This window comes from Ylistrum balloti, unplaced genomic scaffold, assembly GCF_031769215.1.
Source record: "Ylistrum balloti isolate Yb309-2 unplaced genomic scaffold, AGI_CSIRO_Ybal_v1 Utg371088, whole genome shotgun sequence".
In the NCBI taxonomy this organism is placed as follows: domain Eukaryota; kingdom Metazoa; phylum Mollusca; class Bivalvia; order Pectinida; family Pectinidae; genus Ylistrum; species Ylistrum balloti.
In genome coordinates, this window is record NW_026782600.1 from 409,474 (window position 1) to 437,270 (window position 27,797).

At 36.3% G+C, this 27,797-nt stretch overlaps 1 protein-coding gene across 1 annotated transcript; it reads left to right on the top strand.

Annotated features, from left to right (window-relative positions):
* The first annotated feature begins 2,080 nt into the window (after positions 1-2,080).
* LOC132560635 (alanine--glyoxylate aminotransferase 2, mitochondrial-like) lies at positions 2,081-27,632 on the top strand. The gene is made up of 14 exons (XM_060225299.1): positions 2,081-2,185; positions 5,901-5,977; positions 6,187-6,371; positions 6,635-6,758; positions 16,033-16,127; positions 18,203-18,296; positions 19,313-19,378; positions 19,599-19,730; positions 20,006-20,098; positions 22,171-22,243; positions 22,683-22,831; positions 23,074-23,223; positions 24,026-24,124; positions 24,770-27,632. Exons 1-14 carry the CDS (start codon positions 2,131-2,133, stop codon positions 24,866-24,868), a joined length of 1,491 nt encoding a protein of 496 aa, XP_060081282.1. The 5' UTR covers positions 2,081-2,130; the 3' UTR covers positions 24,869-27,632.
* The last annotated feature ends 165 nt before the right edge of the window (positions 27,633-27,797 follow it).

The window sequence follows — 27,797 nt, forward strand, 5'->3', positions numbered from 1 at the left end:
CAGAACGAGTATATTGTCAGAGAGATCAGAACGAGTATATCGTCTCGGGGAGATCAGAACGAGTATATCGTTTCGGGGAGATCAGAACGAGTATATCGTTTCGGGGAGATCAGAACGAGTATATCGTCTCGGGGAGATCAGAACGAGTATATCGTCTCCTGGAGATCAGAACGAGTATATTGTCTCGGGGAGATCAGAACGAGTATATCGTCTCGAGGAGATCAGAACGAGTATATTGTCTCGGGGAGATCAGAACGAGTATATCGTCTCGGGGAGATCAGAACGGGTATATCGTATCGGAGAGATCAGAACGAGTATATCGTCTCGGGGAGATCAGAACGAGTATATCGTCTCGGGGAGATCAGAACGAGTATATCGTCTCAGGGAGATCAGAACGAGTATATCGTCTCGGGGAGATCAGAACGAGTATATTGTCAGAGAGATCAGAACGAGTATATCGTCTCAGGGAGATCAGAACGAGTATATTGTGATTTCGAGAAAAAAATCCTGTAACGTCAGACTGATTTGATTTTAAGCGTTGAAGTTGCTCCATGATGACACAAATCTAATACGTTAGTGGTTCATCACGGAAGTAATCTATATATCGAACTTCCAAATAAATATCTATAGAGTTTATACGTTTTGGATGTTTTGTTAAATGATTTTGAAAGTTCTCCAGAATAAAAGAAACCTTCAATTGCAGGCAATGGATATAATACATCTACTGAAATAAACTGAAGGAACACTCCTGAATTGTATATGTCGTCTCTCCGGCATGCCTAGTTGTCACCGACCAGAAGAAAGGTTGACAGACAAGTCCCCGATATTGATAGTTGGAATGTTGTAATTTGAGAACGGCAAATGTAATAATTAGTGAGAATTATCTAACGAAGATTAATGACAGTTTCAGAACCGTTTCTTAGACAAGTGCCTTGCTATCATGTCCATACCAAGTTCAATTGATGATATTTCAGAAGCTCAATCACTTCTGGGCACTTGAACAGTTACCTTACCCTCGATAAAAGCGAAGTAATTTGATTGGTCTACAGCGGGGTTTCATAAAAAACCAGACCTGTCACATAACCGATATGTTACGGCGAGGATTACAAAATAACGACACCAAACTTTAAAGCCACTACAACATATTGTTATGTGATGTATATCAAAGAATCTAACTAGTCTTTTCGTCATCTCTAGAAGGTGTCGTACCTGATACCTTCAGCTTTGCCAACAAAATATTCAACGGGTACAGAGAGCGAAAGTAATCGTAACTCTTGGAGTATCGGGGGTGACTCTCCCTGTGAGATCAAATTACACCTCATTTTGTAGTTATCAATTATCGCAAAACATATCCGTTCATTGACACTAAACATATTGTACTGAAAAGTACAGAGGTTATTGTTTAATATCAAGATTTAAACTTAATCTTTCTGGTATGCATCAAGTTTCCTTTGTACATTACATAACATTAACTAATATTGTCAATACCATCATGGCAACTTAAAAGTTTTAACTCGAGGTGATGCTGGTGACCTACTTTCAGTCAGATGATCACGTCATACATGCTGTGGAGGACTTATACTGAAAGGGATTATGTTGAAAAATAATGCAATATGTCCGCCAAAAGTCTAACCGTTAAATATGAAGCTCACAACTTATCAACGTACGTAAAATTTCATTTCTGATATTTGAGTCCTCGGTATTTGCATTAAATCTATTGTGCTGCTTTTATTAAATGATAACATTTCGGAAACAGGCGACAGTTTCATCAGGCATGAAACAGATATATAGGCACGCGAAAACGTGACTGGAATACCATACATACGATGCTATTACATCCCTTTGTAATACACATGTACGTCGATGATATCAGTCTTTTCGTAATGGTATATATTGCTGTTAACCGCTTATATTTTATAATAAATCATATTATTGTATGGTTGTCACAGATGTACGACGAAAAGTCTATATCAAAAATTGTTCAGAACTTCGCGGGAAGTGTGATTAATGCTCCTAACGGAGCCACACAGCTTCTGCAGCTTCCAACGGCTCCGCGAATGTAGGCCAAAGGTCAAAAGGTTGGGTCAGAGGTGGCATGTTAATTCAACCTGTGAGTACACAACAGAAAACATGGCTCTTGCAAGCAGGACGCTTTCGCTGAAGTCGTGTGTACGCTCGTGGACATGTGAGTATATACATTAATGTAGATACAGCAATGGATGGGTTGGTTTTATTGTATTTCAATAGTACCATCGTTACTTATGACTCGGTCCAGCTCTGCCCCTGCAAACTCTTATCGTTGCATGACCCACATATAATTGACAACCCGATCATACAAATCAGGATGACGTATACGTTGTTTAATTTTTTCAGCATATTGGTTAGATGTGAAGTGCTTATACATTCCAAATGCAAAATTCAAAGATCTGTATTGACTTCTATGCAACATCTGTGAATTTTATAAATATGCCTAGATATCTAGGAACGTATTTAGTGTTGCTAGCTCGGCCCTGGCTACAACTATGTACAGAAGTTTATCTGGGACGCATATGTGTGATAAATGTCTCTATACATGATTGTACATAAAGAGCACCCAGTAAACCATTAGAAACCTACATTGAAAAAATAGTGAATGTTATCTGATCATATTTATATAGTACATGTATGGTTTGTGGAGCACTTACATTTACTATACGAACTTCGTGATTAGGTCTGCATTTGTGGCAAATAAGATTAACACGTGTAAGTTAACATCAAGATTCTTCTATCTAATATAAGATTTCATTTCTAATATCTGAATTCAAGTATATAAACAGCAGTGTATATAACATTAGTGTTCCTGTATATAACATCAGTGTTCCTGTATTTAAACATCAGTGTCCCTGTATTTAACATCAGTGTTTTTGTATATAACATCAGTGTTCCTGTATATAACAATAGTGTTCCTGTGTACAACATTAGTTTTCCTGTATTTAAACATCAGTGTTCATGTTTATAGCATTAGTGTTCCTGTATATAACATCAGTGTTCCTGTATATAACATCCTTGTCTCTGTATGCAACATTAGTGTTCCTGTATATAACATCAGTGTTCCTGTGTATAACATTAGTGTCCCTGTGTGTAACATTTGTGTTCCTGTATATAACATCAGTAATCCTGTATATAACATAAGTGTTCCACTATATAAACATCAGTGTTCCTGTATGTTACATCATTGTTTCTGTATGTAACATAAGTGTTCCTGTATATAACTTAAATCTTCCTTTATATAAACATCAGTGTTCCTGTATATAACATCAGTAATTCTGTATATAATATTAGTGTTCCTGTAGTTAACGTCAATGTTCCTGTGTATAAACATCAATGTTTCTGTATGTAACATAAGTGTTACTGTATATAACATTAGTGTTCCTGTTTATAACATCAGTGTTCCTGTGTATAACAAAAGTGTTCCTGTGTAAAACTTTAGTGTTCCTTTTATAACATAAGTGTTCCTGTATATAACATGAGTATTTCTGTTTATAACATTAGTGTTCCTGTATAAAACTTTAGTGTTCCTGTTTATAACATTAGTGTTCCTGTGTATAACATGAGTGTTCATGTATATAAAATTATTGTTCCTGTATAAAACATTAGTGTTCCTGTATATAACATCAGTGTTCCTGTATATAACATTATTGTTCCTGTATAAAACATTAGTGTTCCTGTATAAAACATTAGTGTTCCTGTCTATAACATCAGTGTTCCTGTGTATAACATAAGTGTTCCTGTATAAAACATTAGTGTTCCTGTTCATAACATCAGTGTTCCTGTATTTAAACATCAGTGTAACTGTATTTAACATCAGTGTTTTTGTGTATAAACATCAGTATTCCTGTGTATAACATTATTGTTCCTGTGTATAACTTTAGTGTTTCTGTATATAAAAATAGTGCACTTGTATATAACAATAGTGTTCCTGTATATGATATAAGTTTTCCTTTTTGTAACATTATTGTTCCCATAAATAACATGAGTTTCCTGGCATAACATTTATGTACATTATACACATATTAAAACATCTAGTTCCTTTATATAACCTTATTTTTTTTTCAAATTGTCACATAAGTTACAACTTTTGCTATGATTTTAGCTTGCATTTCAAATAAGGAAAAAAATTATCAGGTATTTTTTTCTTCAAAATATATTGCTAAATTTCCCAGCTGATACAGACATTCTCTTAAGACCTCCTTTCCACTCCCTGTCATCCCTATCCTAACACCCCCTTCTCAACCCTCTGTATACCAAACATATATACAGACAAACAAGCTGTATTTAATGTCAATGTTATAACAATATGCTGCTGCACCAAACCATGACGTAATCATGCAGGGCAAAGGTCAGTTCCTGTGACTTCCATATGTATATTTCTGTATTGTATTGTAGCCATGCATGTGTCTTTTAGCCCGCCATCATCAGATGGTGTTCTTTTCAAATCGCCATCCATCATCTGTCCATCTGAAAACAATTTTTGTTATCTCTATTTCTTGAGAAGTGCTGAATGGATCTCTCTCAAATTGCTTATGTAGTTTCCCCTTAGTCCCTAGTTGTGCCCATTTGATTTTAGGACTGATCAGAAAAACAAAATGGCCAACAGGCAGCTGTCTTGGATTTTTTCAATGAAGTTTGTTATCACTTTTCCTTGAAAAGAACTTGATGGATCTATCTCAAATTTCTTATGTGGGTTCCTCTTGGTCTCTAGTTTTACCCATGTAAATTTGGAACTGATCAGAAAAACAAAATGGCTGACAGACGGACATCTTAGCTTTTGACTTTGAAAGTTTGTTATCACTAATTCTTGAGAACAACACTATAGATCTTTCTCAAATTTCTTGTATAGGTTCCTTTAGGTCCCTGCTTGTGGTTGTTTGAGTATGGGACTAATAAGAAAAACAAAATGGCCGAAAGGCAGTCATCATGGATTTGACCTAGTAAAGATTGTTATTGCTACTTCTTCAGAAGTACTGAATGGATATCTGTCAAATTTCATACTTTTGCTCCCTTTGATCTCTCTTTGTGCCCATTTGATTTTGGAACTGATTACAAGAAATAAAATAGCATCCAGGTGGCCATTTTGAATTTAGAATAAAGATTATCGTTGTAATTTCTGCAAATTAAGAGCAAAAACAGAGAAGAGAAGAGAAAAGAAGGGAGAGGATCCAACTTTCAAAGAGCATATAAAGATCAAACAATGGAGGGCGCCAAGATCCTTCTGGGATCTCTTGTAATCACTGAATCCTGAAATAGGCACTTCATTGATAAGATTGACTTTAAGTTTCCGTCCGAAAATTTATCTAATTTTCTATTTGTTCCTGACATTTCTAACATCTGTTTAATCATTCGCTCAGTAAATTATAGTTGTTCAAATGAACTTACTGCTATTGTAACTGTATGTACAAGGTAATATGTTTATTAAATTGGAAATATGTGACTATCAAATGTAAATATGTAAGATTTTTTATCTGTATCAGCAGCATTAAAAGTGTACATACACCGAGGGATATATTACAGTGTGTAGCAAGCAATGTATAGCTACCCTAATGTAAACACTCGTGCCTTTCACCTAGGTGAACAGGGTTAAATGCCTGATCAGAACTGAAAGGTCAAAGGTTATTGACCTGACCACATGGGTTTTCTCCTGGTACGTGTAGTCAAATTTCCTCTCACAGTAATGTCCCTTGTATACTCTCATCCAAGCCTTCATGTATAAGAGTGTTTAATTTATGTTGATAAAAGTTGTTAGCAAATGTTAGAATATCTATACAGTTTAAATGATATCTTAATTAGAACATGGTGCTGATGATCTACCACACATAATCATTGCCTCTAAAAATTTGTTAATAGTGACTATATCTCTCTAGGGGCCTGTCAGCGAGGTGTGGCAAGTTCCCCGGGCCCACAGATGCCTCCATGTGACTTTCAGCCAGACCCTTACAAGGTCAGTACAAGGTTATGACAGTGAAAGGTGGATTGTTTGTTTAATCATATATATATGTGTAAATGCATCTTTGTTTTATATCTAACAAGTTGAAAATTGTCTAAGGACTCTTTGGAAGCTTAGAGTATGGATGTTTTCCTTTTTCCATTGAATATTGAAATGTCAGGACTGACCTTAAAGTATACAATTTACTTCTATTTTTCTCACAGGGTATTGAGAGATCCAAAGTCAAACAGGTCAGAAGTGACAACTTAAACCCAGCTCTGTTCACATATTACAAGAAACCTCTGCTAGTACACCAAGGTCACATGCAGTGGCTATGGGATGTGGATGGTACCCGCTACCTGGACCTGTTTGGGGGAATTGTTACTGTCAGTGTTGGCCATTGTCATCCGTAGGTATCAAAAAAGCTCACTGTATTTTGAAATAATTAAGTATGTGGATGTTTGTTGAGACTCTGATCATGGCATCAAAATACTGGCTAAGAACATTTATTACTGGCTTAATTAGATTGATAGAGATCAAAGGTTCCAGATCAAAGTAAAGTGTAGAGGTCGAAGGGTCAAGATCATTTTAGTTCTGCAAGTAAATTTTGGAGCAGGTTTTTGTAAGAGAGTGATAACAACCATGATCATTAGCCATTGTAACTTTGTGTAGAACTGTGAGGAGGAGGGCAGAGGAACAGCTTGGAAAACTGTGGCACACAACTAACATATACCTCCATCCAACCATCCATGAGTATGCCGAGAAACTCACCGCTACACTGCCAGGAAATCTCAAGGTGAGCCATATATAATCTTGCTGGTGTCTTGTATAATATCTTACAGGTGTCTTGTATAATATCTTACAGGTGTCCTGTATATTATCTTACAGGTGTCCTGTATATTATCTTACCGATGTCCTGTATATTATCTTACCGATGTCCTGTATATTATCTTACCGGTGTCCTGTATATTATCTTACCTGTGTCCTGTATATTATCTTACCTGTGTCCTGTATATTATCTTACTGGTGTCCTGTATATTATCTAACCGGTGTCCTGTATATTATCTTACTGGTGTCCTGTATATTATCTTACCGGTGTCCTGTATATTATCTTACCGGTGTCCTGTATATTATCTTACTGGTGTCCTGTATATTATTGTACTGGTGTTCTGTATATTATCTTACTGGTGTCCTGTATATTATCTTACTGGTGTCCTGTATATTATTGTACTGGTGTTCTGTATATTATCTTACTGGTGTCCTGTATATTATCTTACAGGTGTCCTGTATATTATCTTACCGGTGTCCTGTATATTATCTTACAGGTGTCCTGTATATTATCTTACTGGTGTCCTGTATATTATCTTACTGGTGTCCTGTATATTATCTTACTGGTGTCCTGTATATTATCTTACATGTGTCCTGTATATTATCTTACTGGTGTCCTGTATATTATCTTACCGGTGTCCTGTATATTATCTTACTGGTGTCCTGTATATTATCTTACTGGTGTCTTACATGTGTCCTGTATATTATCTTACTGTGTCCTGTATATTATCTTACTGGTGTCCTGTATATTATCTTGGTGTCCTGTATATTATCTTACTGGTGTCCTGTATATTATCTTACTGGTGTCCTGTATATTATCTTACTGGTGTCCTGTATATTATCTTACTGGTGTCCTGTATATTATCTTACTGGTGTCCTGTATATTATCTTACTGGTGTCCTGTATATTATCTTACATGTGTCCTGTATATTATCTTACTGGTGTCCTGTATATTATCTTACTGGTGTCCTGTATATTATCTTACTGGTGTCCTGTATATTATCTTACTGGTGTCCTGTATATTATCTTACTGGTGTCCTGTATATTATCTTACTGGTGTCCTGTATATTATCTTACTGGTGTCCTGTATATTATTGTACTGGTGTTCTGTATATTATCTTACTGGTGTCCTGTATATTATCTTACCGGTGTCCTGTATATTATCTTACATGTTTCCTGTATATTATCTTACTGGTGTCCTGTATATTATCTTACTGGTGTCCTGTATATTATCTTACTGGTGTCCTGTGTATTATCTTACTGGTGTCCTGTATATTATCTTACTGGTGTCCTGTATATTATCTTACCGGTGTCCTGTATATTATCTTACCGGTGTCCTGTATATTATCTTACTGGTGTCCTGTATATTATCTTACTGGTGTCCTGTATATTATCTTACTGGTGTCCTGTATATTATCTTACTGGTGTCCTGTATATTATCTTACCTGTGTCCTGTATATTATCTTACTGGTGTCCTGTATATTATCTTACTGGTGTCCTGTATATTATCTTACCGGTGTCCTGTATATTATCTTACTGGTGTCCTGTATATTATCTTACCGGTGTCCTGTATATTATCTTACATGTTTCCTGTATATTATCTTACTGGTGTCCTGTATATTATCTTACTGGTGTCCTGTATATTATCTTACTGGTGTCCTGTATATTATCTTACTGGTGTCCTGTATATTATCTTACCTGTGTCCTGTATATTATCTTACTGGTGTCCTGTATATTATCTTACCTGTGTCCTGTATATTATCTAACTGGTGTCCTGTATATTATCTAACTGGTGTCCTGTGTGTTATCTTACAGGTGTCCTTTATAATATCTTACCTGAATATATTTATTCATTTGTACAGATAGTTTTACAGGTGACATATGTTATATGTGTTGCCTGAACACATTCATTTGTTTATATAGTGTTATTGGTGACATATATATTATCTTACCTGTATACATTTTTATGCTAAGAGCATTTTCAATGCTCTTCAGCATGTTGCTGTCGCCCCTGGCCCTGAGTATCAGTACTTCATTTTCATTGGTTCATAAATCGAAAGTTTACTCCTACTCCATCTGCCGGACATTACCGTAATCATTGGATTATCGCCCCTACAAGTTGCTGATCCTAGTCATTAAATGAAACAACCTTATCGACATTTTCTTCATTACTTGTACATCAAGAAAACGTTTTGTGTTGTGTATTAATGATAATCAGACATCGAAATTTGTAAATACAATGACAAAGACTCACGTTTTATGGTGGTAAATTTCGCGAGGCGATGCCAATATGGCGGCTGAACTTTCTTTTCCGCGCGATGCATTGTGGGTGTCATATCTTTCTTTTTTTTCTTTTTCGAAAATTTTCATCCCGTTTAATACTGTTGAAAACTTTTGAAAATACTGAAATATGTAGTTGAAAATAAGAATGAAACTAAAATAAGAATGATTTAGAGTAGCATAAAATTTTGACGGAAACAGCCGGGGTGCTCGGTGCTGCCCCGGAAAGAAGACGGCGGCTGAAAGAAGATGGCGGGTAACTTATGTAGGTAAGTATCACTATATATATATATATAAGCTGAATTTAATGTCAACACTTATACTGAACTAGCAATTGCATTTTTTGCAACAATTCATTTGAAATGAGCCATCGCATGTATTGAATTTAGGCTCAACGCGCAAGCTGGGCACTGCCGCCATGGCACTTTTTTTCAAAATAGTTTCAAGACTTTTCCTTTGGCTTTGAAGCAGTATGCATTTGAAAAATGTTATGTAAGCATCTAGCACATTTTTGTTGCTTCCGTAAAGTATTTCAGTATTTTGAAATGGATTTATTTTTGAATGATCGTTTCATAATGGTCTCACTTCTGTCAGTGGCCCAACATATCGGAAATTAAGCAGAAAAAAACTTATCCGTAATATTGTACTGTACTACTTACGCTACCGTGAATAGATCTAGGAATCTATCTGTATAATATATCGATTTTACTTTAAAATATCGGTCACTGTCCGTGCTATTGTAGATCTAGCTCTTTCAAATTTTTAATCGGAGATAATTTATAAGTACCCCAAGGCCAGGGTATGAAATCGTACGGGAACTCTACAGGTATGCCAATTGTAAGGTTTACATGTGAAGTTAATATATATAGTTTTAGCTTAAATTTAGTTTTTGTCTTTCTGACATGATGTCTCATTGATTCTGTTGAAGAGTGATGCATGTGAACGATTGCAATATAAAGATTGGGAATAATGAAGATGTCAGTTAACATCTGAATCCCGGAAGGTGTTGTAATAAAGATTAGGATAAACCTAGCAAAGTGTTAGGTCCCAGTGTGAATGTGTAAAGTGTAAGGTCCCAGTGTGAATGTGTAAAGTGTAATTGGTACAATTCTTATTATGCCTGAACTTTTTATATATGTACTGTATTTGTTCATTTCATTTCAGTATTATGTCAACTGCATCCACTTTCAGTTCAACACTTTTGATTCATCAATTTTACACAGCCCTAGACTCAATATTTGTCATTAATTGTCGACTTTTTTTTAGCGTTTTAGAGTTTTGTTTCCATGGTGAATGGAATGAAATGGGATAAATAGTCAAACCAATACCCCTCGAGAGCTAATTAAGATATTGCAGTATTATCACTTTGGGCCTTATTAAAAGTTAAATTGAAACTTTAAGAAACTCAAGTGAGTACAACAATAAGATGTCAATAATCAATGAAATTGATTAATTGAGAGGACATTTTCTTAGTACAGTTAACCAGGCTTTGTAGTGGTTTGTTCAGAACTGTAGTTCTGGTTAAGTAACCATTAATTATGTCTTTTCAGCTACAATGACATACATTTTTGAAATACCTCTACTGTAGCTAAATGTGGCATTTGTAATAGACATAGCCAAAGTTAATTTTGTGATAGAAGTAGCCAAAGTTAATTTTAGGATCAGTTAGGACAGCTAATGTTTGTAACGGGCATGGGTTCAATTACATGATGATGTAATTAAATAAATTTAAATTATGTTATGAAAATGGCATTTCCATTACAGGTATTTTCAAAATAATTAGATTACCATTACATGACGGTCCAATGTAATTAATTACCTTAAAACAATCGCTAGACTGCAGAATCCATCGACGTCATCAGCCAGGACCACCTCTCACTGGATGTTTCGACTCCTATCCTAGAAGGTCCTCAAGGTGGTGAGTCGACAGTGATTGGCCAAATCACTGCCCGTCGATGGATGGCTTCCAGCTCAAATCTTCTCTTCTCCACCAAAGCCAGCTGGACGACTTCTCTGCTGTTGTTGATAGTCGTTGAACAGCTGCCCTTCGGTCTCTTCCCTGGATGCCTAGTGTAGAAAACATCCTCCACATGGACTGTGCAGGGAACCCTCTGCACCCCATCTCTACTGGCAAGACCCACACACTCCATCCTTTTGCTCTCACGTCGTCTGCAAGATCAGCGTACTTCCCTTTCTTCCGCTCATGAGCCTCTTGGCATCGATCCTCCCAGGGGACAGTTAGCTCAATCATTATCATTTTCTTCCCTTGCTGTGACCATAGCAGGATATCTGGACAAGGTTGGTTTGGACGACATCTGGGAAAACTAGTCTTTGTCCTAAGTCAACCCGCCTCTCCCAACTGTTTGCTCCATCTAGTATCCCTCCTTGGTGCACTGCTTTCTTATTGGTTGTCTCTCCAGATCTTACAAAGTTGATGTATGGTTGATGTTTGGTACATTTCCTCTTTTTCTGCCTTTCCTTCTCAAGGGTGTCTGCTAGCTCTCGCAGTACCTTGATGTGTCTCCATGTATATCTCCCCTGGGTCAGAGCGGTGTTGCACGATGACAATACATGGGCCAGGTTACCCGGTTGGTCACACAGTGGGCAGTTGGGGTTTTCCGTCATCCCCCATCGGTGGAGATTGGTAGGTGTTGGTAGGACATCATACACTGATCGCAGGAGGAACTGGATTCTACATGGTTCCAACTTCCAGATATCTGCCCATGTAAGACGTCTTTCCGTTGTCTCCCATTTGGTCCATGCTCCCTGTGCTCCCATTTCTACAGCTTTAACCTTCCTGATCTCTTCCTCCATCTTCCTGATGTTATCTTGAACCATCTTCCTCCTACCAGCCGTGTCTGCTGTTCCCCACCTTTCCACCCGCGTTGACCCTAACCCGTTTGCCTATACAGGTAGTCCCAACGATGTCGCTGTGCCTTAGCCTGCTCTCTGCTTCCTGTACCGCACTGCTTGCTGACCACTTGCGTCCTGTTCGAGTCTCAATTCCAGCATTCCAGATCTCCTCATCTTTGGAGTCTCTAACAGTCATCACCAGCCTAACCTTTGCCACCTTGAACTCTTCTACCAGTGATGATAATGGGAGTTGTAATTTGCCTGTGGTGCTGTAAAGGCCCACACTGGTAAAACTTGGGGGGACTCCAAGCCAACGTCGTAGACATTTGCTTATTTTCCTTTCCAGGATTTCCACTGTGGTAGTGGTAACCTCGTACAGGGTTAGAGGCCACGTGAGGCGTGGTAGGAGCCCGTGTTGGTACATCCACGATTTGAATTTACCGGGCAGTCCTGATTTGTCAATTCTCCTCAAACCTTCTTCCACCTGGTTCTGCAAACGTTTGATATTCCTGTTGTCGTTCAGGCTAGCATCAAACCACTTTCCTAAACACTTGATTGGATTGTCTATGATTGTTGGGATCTCCTCCTGCTATATCGAGAGCTTGAACTTTCTGGTCACTTTCCCTTTCTTTATCACAACACATCGAGATTTCCTTGGTTTAAACTTCATCCTTGCCCATCCAACTGTTTCCTCGAGTGCTGACAGGATCCATCGCGCCTGCACGTGGGTGGTAGTTGTTATGGTCAGGTCGTCCATGAACCCTCTGTTTGGTGGTACTCGCACTCCTGATGAAGTCTTGGGTCCTCTAGTCTCCCGGTCTGCCGCCTTGATGATCAGGTTCATCCCCATCACAAAGAGTATGACCGATATAGTGCATCCTGTTACAATACCCTTCTCAAGTGCCTGCCAAGATGTTGTTATCTCCCTGACCGTGAATCGGAGCCTGATGTTGCTGAAGTAGCTCTTCACGATCTTCTGGATGTGATCCGGGAGGTGGTAATGTTCCAGCGCCTTGAAAATCAACTGGTGGGGGACAGAACCGTATGCATTGGCCAGGTCTAACCAAACAACTGTCAAGTCTCCTTGATTGATCTTGGCTTCCCGAATTAGCTGTGTGATTGCGCTGGTGTGTTCAATACATCCAGGGAATCCTGGAATTCCTCCTTTCTGCACAGAAGAATCGATGTACTCATTCGATGTCATGTACTTCGTCATCCTCCTGGCAAGTATGGCAAAGAAGATTTTCCCTTCTACACTCAAGAGTGATATGGTTCTGAACTGGTTCATGGTCGCAGAGTTCTTCTCCTTCGGTACAAATATCCCTTCTGCCGTCTGCCAGCATTCCAGAATTTGCCCTTTCCTCCAAATCACCCTCAGAATCCTACAGAGCCGTTTCAGAAGTTTTGGGCACATCTTGTATACTTTGTAAGGTATACCACTCGATCCAGGTGCTAATCCTGATCTTGCTTTCTTCACAACTTCAAAAACCTCCTTCCAGGTTGGTTCTTTCTCGTCTAACTGGAATGTAGGCTCATCCTCCAATGGTATTTTCTCACACTCTCCAAGAGGCTCTCTTAAATTACACAATCTCTGTATGACCATGGTCGAGATATTATTATTTTGCAAGCTGTCCATCGCTTAATAATTTGACAGTCCTGAACGTCAAAATAAGTAATTACAGTATATTTAATATAGACTCCTATTGGGAAGTTCAAGACTATAAGCTTATACAGAAGTGTATATTTCTTGCACATAATCATAGCAATAATGAAATATAGTTATTTATTTCCCTTACTCTCTTTCAGCAGGTGGATGTCCCTGAAGAAATGAAATCTGGAATGGTAGAAGGTATCTCTATTGATTCTTCTAACTTGGAATTGGCTATTATGACCAACAATGGATTTGAGGACCTTATGGTGGAGAAAAACGTCCTTCTTTCCGGCCTCCAATTAGATGTTGAAGATGATTATTCACTTGAGGAAATGCTAACAACCATGTTGCCTTTTAAGGTCACAGTACTCTCTAAAGGTGGCAATATATTTACCATCACAAAAGAAGAATCAACAAATCGCAGAAACTTAAAAAATGTGGAAAAGATCTTCGTATGCTGCATTTGTAGTAAATTTGTATACAATCTTCAATTTACTTGTGTAGAAAGATTCACTAGTTATACCAAGTTTGTGTAGAAAGGATCACTGTATACTGAGTTTGTAGTGTACATAGAAAGGTTTACTTATTTATTTTTTTTCTGAGTTTAGTGTATACAATATATATAAAAAAAACTTTTTGTAGAAAAGATCACCGCATACTGAGTTTGTTGTTTACAAATGTGTAGAAAAGATCGCTGTATACCGAGTTTATAGTTTACAATTGTCTAGCAAAATCACTGTATACTGAACATATTACAACTTCTGTTTAAAACCTTCATTTAAACTTAGACGTGTATTTTTTTTTATTCATCTTAAATGTCCACCTACAACAATTTTGTGTATGCAATCTTGTACTAGGATATTGACATGACAAGATTACATTGCTGATCAAAGCATGGAAAGAATACTGAATAAAGAAAACAAGATATAAGCATATTTATCATGTTTTTATTATTATTATTATTTTTCAATGATGTCTGTCCACATGGAATTTGTAAGCACTCTTGTGCATTCTTATACCACCAAAAGGTGGGTAAACTGGAATCAGGTTGTCTATCCGTCTATCCATCTGTTTGTCTGTCTGTAGACACATCTTGTCTGGACAACTCAAATGAAACTTTACAGTAATATTCGGGACAATGTGTAGATGTGCATGCACCATTTTCTCTCGAAATATTGATTGCCATGGCAACTGGTCAATATAGACAGGTTTTGCATGTTGGTCAACTTCCAAATCTGTGGACCAATTTCAACAAAACTTCGCAGGAATGTCAGGGAATATGTGCACATGCCGCTGTGTTTCAGAGGATGTTTCTGTGCAAAAGGTCACCATGGGGAGATAACTAAGGCTGTGGATGTTGGGGGTATTAGTTATCATTTGGATTACAGTTTCAGTTATCCCTGGGCAATGTGGAGAGGATATAGTAATGATTTTGAGGATTGAATGTAGAGGTCACAGTACTTGCATAAGTACAATAGGATTACCTTGTAAACGCATTGAGACTAAAACAGTTAGTATACCTTAATCAAATTTGGAACATGTATCCCTTATGAGAATTCGGTTTCTTAAGAAATTCAGGGTCAGATGTCCGAGATCAAGGTCACAGTCAAAAAACGGATAGTTGCATGGGTGTGTTTTCCTTTGCATTACCCTCATTCTTCTTTCAAATTTCACAACCTAAAAGATATTCACATCTTGCAAATTTCAAGGTTCATGGTCACTGTAAGGATGTTAAAAAATGATAATACAAGAGGAATAAAATATCTTGCGACAAGTTTTAGAGAACAAAGAATATATAAACATGTCAACAGAATTGTAGAACCAGCAAAACAAGTGTGAAATTGAAACAAAGACAATATCTACTTGAAGATTCCCTGAAAAAGTACAAGGAGAATAAGACCAGGTGTTCCAGAAGAACAGGCATCTTCTATTTTAAGTTATGATGACAAATCATGTTTGTTTTATAAAATTGGCACTCTTATGCAGTCATTTACAAACAATCTGGAAAATGAAGCTGCCCAATATTTGTACGTAGCATGTTATTTGCATGATGGTCTAGCTAATGATCTTAAACCAATAAGATACGCAGTCTTTAAAGTGATAATATGGTGTCCAAGATCAACATTCCCTACAATGTATCCAAAGAAATGGACAACTTCCCTATCATCTTGGAGCCTACTTGGGACATTTATTACATAAGTAATACTACTATGCTTGTTATTTCTGATACCTGCTCGTCATTTTTTATGGGCTGCAATGATGTACTGCTTGCTTATAGTTTTTTCAGTATATAGCAAGCTAATAACAAAGAATTTATTGTTTTAATGGTCTTAGCATACCAGTACTTTCAGTACTTTGATTTATGTTTTTCATCTCCAGGTGTCCTGCTAAATGCTATTGTAAAACCAGCCAAAGTCATTGATTATATATCAAAAGATTTTTTTTTTTATTTTTTAAGGTGTGTTACTTCACCAACAGTGGTTCTGAAGCCAATGACATGGCTGTTCTTATGTCTAGAATGTATACAGGAACTTATGATGTCTTATCTCTCAGGTAAGTTAATTACACCAGATCTAATGATGTCTCTCTCAGGTAAGTAAAGTACACCAGATCTAATGATGGCTCTCTCAGGTAAGTAAAGTACACCAGATCTAATGATGGCTCTCTCAGGTAAGTAAAGTACACCAGATCTAATGATGTCTCTCTCAGGTAAGTAAAGTACACCAGATCTAATGATGTCTCTCTCAGGTAAGTAAAGTACACCAGATCTACTGATGGCTCTCTCAGGTAAGTAAAGTACACCAGATCTAATGATGTCTCTCTCAGGTAAGTAAAGTACACCAGATCTAATGATGGCTCTCTCAGGTAAGTAAAGTACACCAGCTCTCTCTAATGATGTCTCTCTCAGGTAAGTAAAGTACACCAGATCTAATGATGGCTCTCTCAGGTAAGTAAAGTACACCAGATCTAATGATGGCTCTCTCAGGTAAGTAAAGTACACCAGATCTAATGATGGCTCTCTCAGGTAAGTTAATTACACCAGATCTAATGATGGCTCTCTCAGGTAAGTAAAGTACACCAGATCTAATGATGGCTCTCTCAGGTAAGTTAATTACACCAGATCTAATGATGGCTCTCTCAGGTAAGTAAAGTACACCAGATCTAATGATGGCTCTCTCAGGCTCTAAGTTAATTACACCAGATCTAATGATGGCTCTCTAAGTAAAGTACACCAGATCTAATGATGGCTCTCTCAGGTAAGTTAATTACACCAGATCTAATGATGGCTCTCTCTCTCAGGTAAGCTCTCTAAAGTACACCAGATCTAATGATGGCTCTCTCAGGTAAGTTAATTACACCAGATCTAATGATGGCTCTCTCAGGTAAGTTAATTACATGGCTCTCTCAGATCTAATGATGTCTCTCTCAGGTAAGTAAAGTACACCAGATCTACTGATGGCTCTCTCAGGTAAGTAAAGTACACCAGATCTAATGATGTCTCTCTCAGGTAAGTTAATTACACCAGATCTACTGAAGTCTCTCTCAGGTAAGTAAAGTACACCAGATCTAATGATGTCTCTCTCAGGTAAGTAAAGTACACCAGATCTACTGATGGCTCTCTCAGGTAAGTAAAGTACACCAGATCTAATGATGGCTCTCTCTGTTGAGTTAATTTTGCATGATAGCACTTTATCATTACACACAAATTGACAAGAATGTATATCTTTTTCTCAGGTGAGTATATGTTTTTTAGATAGCAGTGACTTGTTCGATGTAATCAGATCTGACATAAATTTCATCACCACCATAAATTTTATTCATACAATTATCAATGATTTTTTCTAGATATGTGTACTTCAGTATTTTACACAACATCAATAACATTGTTAGGTGTATTACTGGTACACTTTTCATTTCCCCAGATGTTTCATATAATAATGAATAGTAATTTATTTCATCTAAGTGTCACATATTGACCTACACTCATAATAAAAGGAATCAAACATTAGAAATTAGATCAATATTGAGCCAAAATTAATCAACTTATGAGACACTAAAAAGCACTTATACATTATTAATATTCCATTCAATTTAAAAAAAGTTACTAATCAGCTTATTCAAAGCTATTTTCTCACACTCAGTAGTATCCTACTTCTGTTTTACCAGTAGTTTCAAACTTGTCAGGGAAGCTGGGGTCACTTTATTGCTTTATAGAATGTTATATTTGTCAACTTATGAGACAGTCGTTATACCTGAAAATAAAATGTTACCACACACTGACGGACAATTCAAAAAAGCAGTTATAGCACACAAGTAATGGTAGACTTCAGATAAACCAGTATCTTCACATTATAGAACGTTATTGAATATATATGTCTACAGGTACTAAAGACATATTGAAATATACACTGAAATAGGATACTACCACACAATGAAAGCTTGTTAATAGGAATTATAGCACATCAGTAACAATAGACTTCATATGTACCAGAATTATTATCAAACATAACAATATGTGTCTCTATTTATACTAAATTAGGATATTACCATTACAACGAGAGTCTATAAAAGCTGTTTGTATTACATAGATAAATATTTCTCAATATTTCATTATTTAATGATTGTAGGAACTGTTACCATGGTGCTAGTCCCTATCTGATGGGTCTCACAGCCCTGAACACTTGGCGCTACAATGTTCCCTCAGGCTTTGGCATGCATCAGGTAAAATGTTAACATGGTATAGAAAAAGCAAAAATACAAGAAATATTTCTCTCTATATCAATGTATTTGAAGACATACAAAATCAATGCAGCACATAAATTAATTATCGTTTATACTTTCAAGCCTTTCAGCCATCTTCAGACGATAACTTTGAGCTGTAAATGTCTTGGTTACAGCATCATGACGTATAAATATATATAATTTTTGACTTGTGCCCTAAAGGGGCTTCAAACTTGCCATTTATGGCATCAAATTGCCTAGCCAAGAAGTTGGACTAACCACCTAACTAACTACATCACCCTTACATCCCCTAAAATGGATGTTTGGAATTTGTAGTGATAGAAAGCTGGAAATTCTTGACATGGTCACACTGTCTATTAAGAAATATGAACACATGAGTCACTATGTATGTGTTTACATATGTATATATACTTGGATAAGATTTGTACATATGTCATATATTAAGCACAAGTACAATTTCGACAGGAAATTCAAATCTGAAATGTTCGGATCAACAGACATTACTGTCAGTGGTGCATTGCATTAATTACTTAATATCTAACACATATGATAATATCAATTAATGAAAACATTGCATCATATACAGTAATGTATGTTGATCGGAAGGTTTCAGATTTAAATTTCCTGTCATAATTGTACCTGTGTATATACAAACATCAATGTTCAAATAAGTCTTGGTTCATAAATATCCTGTTATCACTGTGATTACTTAACACCCATAGTATTACCACATTTTTTTAATTATTACAATTTGCGTTAAATTTAAGACATATAGACTTAACCTTATGACAGAATTGTTGACTTGTTAAGTAAATATTGACAACATTTATGAAACTTGTCACAATTTTTCCCATTTTGTTTTGAAAGAGTTTCTTGAACTTTGTCATGAACTATTTAAAAACCAAAAATCTTATTTCTATATGTAAATATTTTTTCCCATGAAAATTAAAAGGTTTTTTTATATTCAACTCCTGAGATATTTTCTTTGTTGACAGACCATGAACCCAGACCCTTACCGAGGACCTTGGGGAGGAGCACGCTGTAGGGACTCACCTTGTCAGGTGAGTTTAATGTTTGTCTGTAAACAGTAATCTGATTTCGGTTGTGGGGATGGGGGTTTGGATTGAGGGCAGACATATATGTACACTGGATCTGATGTACCCAGTGAGTGATGTTCACTGGTGGTTGTGAAAATGAGTAGAAAAATGTACAAAAGGATTAAGAAGTAAATAGATTTATTTAATTCCAACTGACCATCTGGATTTCTTGCTGTATTCATAGGCACTGAGGTCATGTGACTGTGCTGAGGGTCAGTGTGAAGCAGGTGACCGCTACTTGGAACAGCTAGAAGATGTCTTGAGGTTTTCCATGCCCAAAGGGAAAGTTGGTGCTTTTTTCGCAGAATCAATTCAGGTAGGTGTTCAGGAATAATGTATATCATCTTATCAGTGAGTCAACTAAGTCATTATCAGATTATGGGAGATCACAGGTGATGTTAGGACATAAAGATGATATCGGAAATCAGGACCAACAGCAGGCATTATATCACTTAGAACATGTGTTAGAAACAGCAGAAAAAACAGTGGCTCTGAAACAAGGGTCTGTAGACATCATATGCTCTCTGTACAAGAATTCTACATATGAAAATGATTTATGTGACTTTCAGACCTATATGTATATATCTGTAGGGAGTCGGAGGGACGGTCCAGTTTCCTAAGAATTTCCTAAAGCGAGCCTTTGAGAAAATTCGGGAACATGGAGGACTTTGTATATCTGATGAGGTAAGACTGTTTGAAACCCAAGTAAAATGTTTGTAGGTACTATTTTTTGTGGTTTAGACCTAGCTATAACATCATTTAAAATAAAAATATGTGATTTTGAGGATATCGCATGCAATACAACTTACAGAGTATACTTTTATTTGAAGATTTGTTGTTACACTTTATTTTCATGTTAACAGCCACAAAAACAAAGTTTCTTATATTGACCATCAAACAGATTTAATCCAGCTACACAGCCCTGTAGGTAGGGCGTAAGAATAGTACCAGCTATCTTTATACTCCCTGAAAATTTTTGGAGGAGCATATAGTCACCTCCTGATACGTCCATTCCTCTTTCCATCCATTCTTTCATATCCGGAGCTTAACTTTGCCCACAGTGAAGGAAGGATCATGCAACTTAGTGTATACATTGGTCATACTAAGAGGTGTGCAGACTACCAAATTCAGGGATCTCAACTGCTAAATTACAGAGTTACTGCCCTTTGTTAAGATTTCATGTCTGGAGCATAACTTTGCTTTTATTTAAACTAGGGTAATGAAACTTGGTGTGTATATTAATCATACACAGACAATGTGCTGCATATCAAATTCAGGGCCCTCAGCCACTCAGTTACAGAGCTGTTGCACTTTGTTAAACACATCTTGTCCAGAATCATAAATTTGCTTGCATTTAAGCATGTATAATGAAACTTGGTGTATACATTGACCATACAAAATTGATGTGCATTGTACCAAATTTGGGGCCCACAACCCCTTAATTACAGAGTTATTGCCCTTTATTAAAATTTTGTGTCCAGTAAAGTTGTTTATGGGAAGCATTCATCAGCTTCACTGATACTCGTGTTGTATGAGCCGAGGAGGTGACTAAACTTGAAATATTTTAGATTTTCTCTCTTTTCTAAACATCTTTCTTCTTCCTGATGTCTCCCTTAACACTTCTTCACTTCCTGTTAGTGGAGTGTTCCCTGTCCTTGTCGGGAAGCTAGGCTTTGGTTCCTGTACCCAGGTCAAGACATACCAGAGTCAACAATTGGTATTTACGGTACTACTTCCTACTTAACATTCAGTTATAATTTTGTAGTAGTGTAAGATTGGTAAGCCCATTATCAGTATGTAACCAGGTGGGGTGTCTGGCTTGACTAGCCTATGGTGGTATATATTTCTGTGTAGTACTCTAAAGTTACTATCACAAGGAGGCTTATACATCCACTCACAATACATGCACTAATCAGGAGGCCGACCTTAACTGGCTGTAGCTATTGATAAAACACTTATCAGTTTAAAACTAAACCAAACTGTCCAGCTATGAAGATTCCATACAGAATTAACATAATGTCGGGTTTTAGTAATCACCTTGATGTCCATTGTTGTCCGTTTTGCTTTGATGTTTTTATTGTGAAACTTGCTTATGATACTTGGTACACATCCTCGCTCAAGTTCGATGTTCGCCAAATTCCACGCATATTTAATGAGGCTGCTGCAAATGGCTGAATGTTTTACATGTCTGTCGGTTTCGCTTTCCGCGCGATATCTTGAGAAGGAATGATGGGATTTCGATGAATCTTGCTTATGATACTTGGTACATAAGTCCCTTGCTCAAGTTCGATGTTCGCCAAATTCCGCGCATATTTAATGAGGCTGCTGCAATCTGATTGGCTGAATGTTTTACACAATATCTTCTGAAGGAATGATTTGGGATTTCTTTAAAACTTGCTTTGTGATACTTGGTACATAAGCCCCTCATTCATTCAATGTTCAGTGTTATGTTCTGTTTAACTGACAGAGTAACAATACATATATCTGTCCATCTGTCCATTTTCATTGGATTTTGATGAAAGTTGCTTTCAATACTTACACCTGTCCATATATTTCTTAATATTAAGAAACTCAATCATAAGGGGTAGGTATTATGCGGGGCCCTTCCTCGACATTGGTCTAGTGTCTTTTATTACGATCATTGTTGTCCTTTTGATGTTTTTATTGTGGCTTAACCAACATCCTTCTTCACCACTTAATCTGGAAATTATCATCATACAGAGATATCTAAAAAATGCTTTTCTGTCTTTTTCTAGGTCCAGACAGGATTTGGCCGAACTGGCACACACTATTGGGGATTTCAGGGACATGATGTGATACCAGACATTGGTTAGTGTTATGTTCTGTTTAACTGACAGAGTAACAATTACATACCAGAATTAGTAATTATCTGTAAAATACTTACACAAAGTAATAACATCATACCAGGTTAAGTAGTCTGTGTAGTACTAATAACATCATACCAGGTTAAGTAGTCTGTGTAGTACTAACACAAAGTAATAACATCATACCAGGTTAAGTATTCTGTGTAGTACTAATAACATCATACCAGGTTAAGTAGTCTGTGTAGTACTAACACAAAGTAATAATCATCAGGTAGATTCTGTGTAGATAATAACATCATACCAGGTTAAGTAGTCTGTGTAGTACTAACACAAAGTAATGAGGATAATTATCTGGTAGAGGTCTTAGATAAACTAACACTGTCTTTGTACAATTATATCATAATTATCTGGTCATCAATACTGTGTAATATTTCCCCTTACAGTAACTATGGCAAAGGGTATAGGTAACGGGTTCCCTTTGGCTGCTGTGGTAACCACTCCCGAGATCGCCAGTAGTATGGAAAGAGCACTTCATTTCAACACTTATGGTGGCAATCCTTTGTGCTCTGCTGTCGGCTCATCTGTACTTGATGTAAGCTTGGTATCTGAACTGCAATGAACATATAAATAATAAATTGAATTGTTGGAATTTCTTCATGGAAAAAACCTCTGTAAAAATGCTCTTTTTAGTGAAGAAGAAATGGTAGCAGAATATTACTATACAGAACAACAATAAATAAGGTTCCATGTCATTCTAACTCATGCAAAGATTGTAAGATATGATACAGAGATATATTGATCGTTACAAAACCAGTTGTTTTGTTGGACATGAAGGTAATTGAAGAGGAGGGAATCCAGAACAATGCACATGTTGTTGGAACCTATTTCCTGAAGGAACTTGAAAAACTACGTGACCAGTTTGAAATTGTGGGTGATGTTCGCGGGAAAGGCCTCATGATTGGTGTGGAGATGGTGCAGGACAAGGTAAAGAAAAGCTTTCCATTCTTTAGTCTTCACAAAAAAAGTTTCTTTCCATCCCAGTTTGTCATCTTATTGTGCTTCTAGACTCCATAAAAGTTTTATTTAGTAGGGAAAAATATACATGAGCCATGGAATTTCTCGTCATGAATATGACTAATCTTTTATCCTAACATGGTATATTTCCAAGGCTTACCTTGTGTGAAAACAATATGCAGGTATATATGTATACATATGTATACATGTAGATACATTTTTATTTAAGCAGACAAAGTGAAATTGTTCCTTTTACGTCATATTGTGGCTAATTCAAAAGAAAATTACAGTGAAATCTGTCGAGGGATTAAAGAAAAGTGTCGGGTGACATTTAAAGGGAATAAATGGTTAGATGTTCATTTTTGATAAAAAGCATTATAACATTTAAATATCTGTTAAACGTTTTCTGGTAATTATAGTATTTAAAAGTTTTAATAACCATTTGATTAAAAACATCTAAAGATTAAGATAAAATAAGAGCGAATAAAAAGAGGTTCCCTGAGGTCACATGATGAACTCAGGTGTCACCGATCAAAAGAGTAAATGGTGGTAGACACATAATTGTTAGTTTAACAACATTTGCCAAAAATCAAAATGCATGGAAAAAAATAATGATATTTAACCATTTGGTCCCATTAAGCAGAGGTTCAGTGACTGTAATTTGCATTGAGACATGGAACCTGTGGTTTATAAATATACATGATAAAAATCAACATTTAAGATTTTATTGTTGTCTATTAAAGATAAAACTTCATTCTTAATGGATGTTTAGGCAACCAAAGCACCTCTTCCTGTGGAAGATGTCAACAATATATGGGAAGATGTGAAGGATATGGGAGTTCTCTTAGGAAAGGGAGGTGTATATTCCACGGTGAGTACTGTGTCCACCCTGGAAAGGGAATATTGTGTTCTGTGGCGACTATTGGGAGTCCTCCTGGGGAAGGGAGGTGTATATACCACGGTGAGTACTGTGTCCACCCTGGAAAGGGAATATTGTGTTCTGTGGCGACTATTGGGTGTCTTCCTGGGGAAGGGAGGTGTATATACCACGGTGAGTACTGTGTCAACCCTGGAAAGGGAATATTGTGTTCTGTGGCGACTATTGGGTGTCTGGGGAAGGGAGGTGTACATATATGTATATTCTATGGTGAATACTGTCCATCTCAAAAACAAAATATTGTCTTCTGTGGTTGGAAGTTGTATTGGGCTAGAGGGAAATGTAATCTGTGCTTGGTAATGGGAATCCCTGCTGGGCTAGAGAAGAGTTTATTCTCCTGTATCAGGGATCCTGGAGGGCGAGGGAATAGTATATTCCTTGGTGAATTACTTGGAGTTTTAACTAAGTTTTGTAGTTAAGGAACCAAATTGATAAAGGTGCATTTATGGTGATTATGTCAGGATTATTTTTGCAAGTACATGTATTTAAGAATCTTGCCTTGAGTCTGGTGTTATTTTTTTGAGAAAAATGAAAGTTAGCAAAACTGTGAGAGATTTCTCTGATTTCTTTTATATTCAGGTACTGAGAATCAAACCACCAATGTGTCTCACAATGGAAGATGCCAAGTTTTCCATCGCAGTATTCCGCCAAGCTCTGGAGAACTATTATGCCAAGTGAAGAGTTTTACTAAGCAGTGGAGAATGATTGTCAGATATAATAGTTCCACCAGAGGCTGGAGAACTAGACAACCAAATAAAGAGTTCTTAGGCAGAATAATACTGCTATGTGTTTACATTCAGTGGATGGCCTGCTAAACTCAAGATTTCTTTTTTTATATTTCTTCAAAACATTTTTATTATACATTCAGGATTTGTTAAAGGGAACCTCATTAAAGAAGAAATACTGAAGACTTAGCATTGTTAAATTCCATATCCGAGGTATAGAAGATAAACAAAAATTAACTGTAGATTTTACCATAGATATCGATACACCAAGTGTTTTATTGGTATTTTATTTAAAGTAGAAGAAAATAGATTTTAACTGGGCTACTATGAGTGTAAACCGGGTTAAGTGACAGTAGGAGCATTTATTAATGTTGAAGGTTTGAAGTGACTATGCAAATCATTTATTTCTCGTTATGGTTATTAATGAGTGTAAATGATAACTAATTTCAGTGCCATATGTTTTATGTTGTATACAGTATATGAAATTGACTGCAGGTTATGTAGATTTCAGGGTTCAAACACAATGTAATATAAATTATAGGAGTGTTGTTAGTTAACTCAAATCCAGTTTGTATAAGACACTGGACATTGGGAGTATATGTAATTCGATATACACAGGTACATAATTTATAAACATATCAAGAGTTATCATGTGTGAAATATCAACAAATTCATTGAGATGATGTAGTGCAAGTTGAGTTATGCCCCTTGTAGAAAGGATCTCTGGGTTTTCAGATAGTCATCATACTCATTAATTTCAATGCTTTGTTGATATTTTAATGGACTTTTTGTGTGTATCAACAGACTTTATACAAACTTTGTAGTCCGATGAATTTTTTTTGTTATGTTGTTGAATATTATTATGGTAGTAGAATGTATTGGTATTAAAGTAATAGACATGGAATCACAAGTTGACCGTTGGTGTAAAGGTAAAGTATCTAACGCTATCAATCAAACTTTAGCAGATTGTCATTTTTGTATCAAATTAGTGCCTCTACAATTATTACTATTTAGACAAATGTAGAAACTCCAGCGCCATAGTTTGGGTGTGAAAAACACTAGAATATCATTAGGACTAAGTACTTAGAAGGATCAGTGGAGATATTTGGTTTGTTGACAGAATTTGATTGTGATCTGTTTCTACCTAATATGGTCTTTATGTAGTTATGATAAATCAGAAATTGGCCAGGTTCTTTTGCTGAGTGAAATATTTAGTAAAATGTAGACTGTCTGGTTTTCTATTGACAAGTTCACACAGTAAATCTGATTGGAATTCATATCACTGTTAATGACACCATCTCTAAGTACACTGTCCTTAATTATGACTGTGTAAAATAAAACCTGAACACAGGTTTAATGGAAAAACGTTTTATTATGATTTCAAAAACACTTGTAAGTGAAAAGCTGGCTTTACTGAAACACTCTCTTGCCTGACCAAACAGTGTAGCCTTCTTAGGTTCATTGAAGACAGTCTCATGTACATAGTATGTAGTAGTTTTAATTATATTGTGTAAACAACTTTCATAATCATACAGTGAAAACCTGGCTTTACTGACACATTCTCTTGTCTGATCAAACTATGTAGTCCTCTTATTGTCACTAAGAACAAGGACCATGTAGCAGTGTGAATGCCATTTATAGAAATATATATATGAGGAAAGGATTTAGTCCACCCTTTTTTTTACTTTTCACTCTTAACATTGTTTATTTTTTATTATAAACTATACCGGTAAGCATTTGTCATGTAATTTCTTTACCTTCATTTTTTTAATGCTTTGTACATTCTACATCTTCACTAAGTGTTTAGATTGAAATAACTCATGGTTTGTAATGATATTATAGATAATAAGCACATTTTAAACATGTTTGTCCTCGGAACTAGGTGTAACGTACACATAATTAATTTTGGCCATTTTTTCAGATCTGTTATTTTTAGGGATGGGGTGGGATGTAGGCATACATGGAAGAAGTCACTCCTACACACATAGAAACGTTTGAATGCATGGTATTGCCTAGGTGAAACAAAGCACAGTATATTTCTCCTTATTCAATATATCAGAGACTTTTTTTTTTTCCCTTTTTAAGCAACATCTTCTGTACAGGAATGTTTTTTTCTGAAATTTCAGTACTTTTGTACATTTGTAAGATCATACTTGCAGGCTGGATACATAGAGAAAACATGGTTAGTGTCTTAAAATACAACTTGTATTTTAAGACACTGACCATGTTTTCTATTTAACCTGCAACATTTATTGATCATCAGACTATTTCAAACTTAAACAGTTTTGTTCAATATGTGTTTGACATCTGACATTGACCTTACACTGAATTTTGCCTAATGACGGACGTCAAAATAATTATTTTGTGCGGAAACATAGTTCCAAATTTCATTGGACATAACAGCGATTTTCTGAATTTTCATAAATAAACTTGTGCATTACAACATGTAACTACTTTGTAAGTATGCAAATAATTTCTTCAGTGTACAACATGGTGCTATTAATTCACGTTCTATTTCAGGGATATAATACAGTGACATACCAGTATGGTACACTGTATGATGTGGAAATGTCAGACAAAATCAAACAAAAAGTGCCTTACATTTTAGAGGTTTTAGAAGGCATTTTCCTGATTGTAAAGCTAGTTTATCAGATAGTCACCATATACTTTGTAATTGCAGTGTGTTTTCTTTATCTCAATAAAACCAGATATCACTGCACATGTATTTTGTCCATAGTGAATGGAGGTTACACAATATTTAACAAGTGTTTTTAAGCTCCCAAAACGGAGAGCATATAGGGCCTGATTTGTCTGTCTGTTCGTCCGTCCGTCCACCCTCATAATTTTGTCCAGAGCATAACTTAAAAACTTTAAGAGGTATC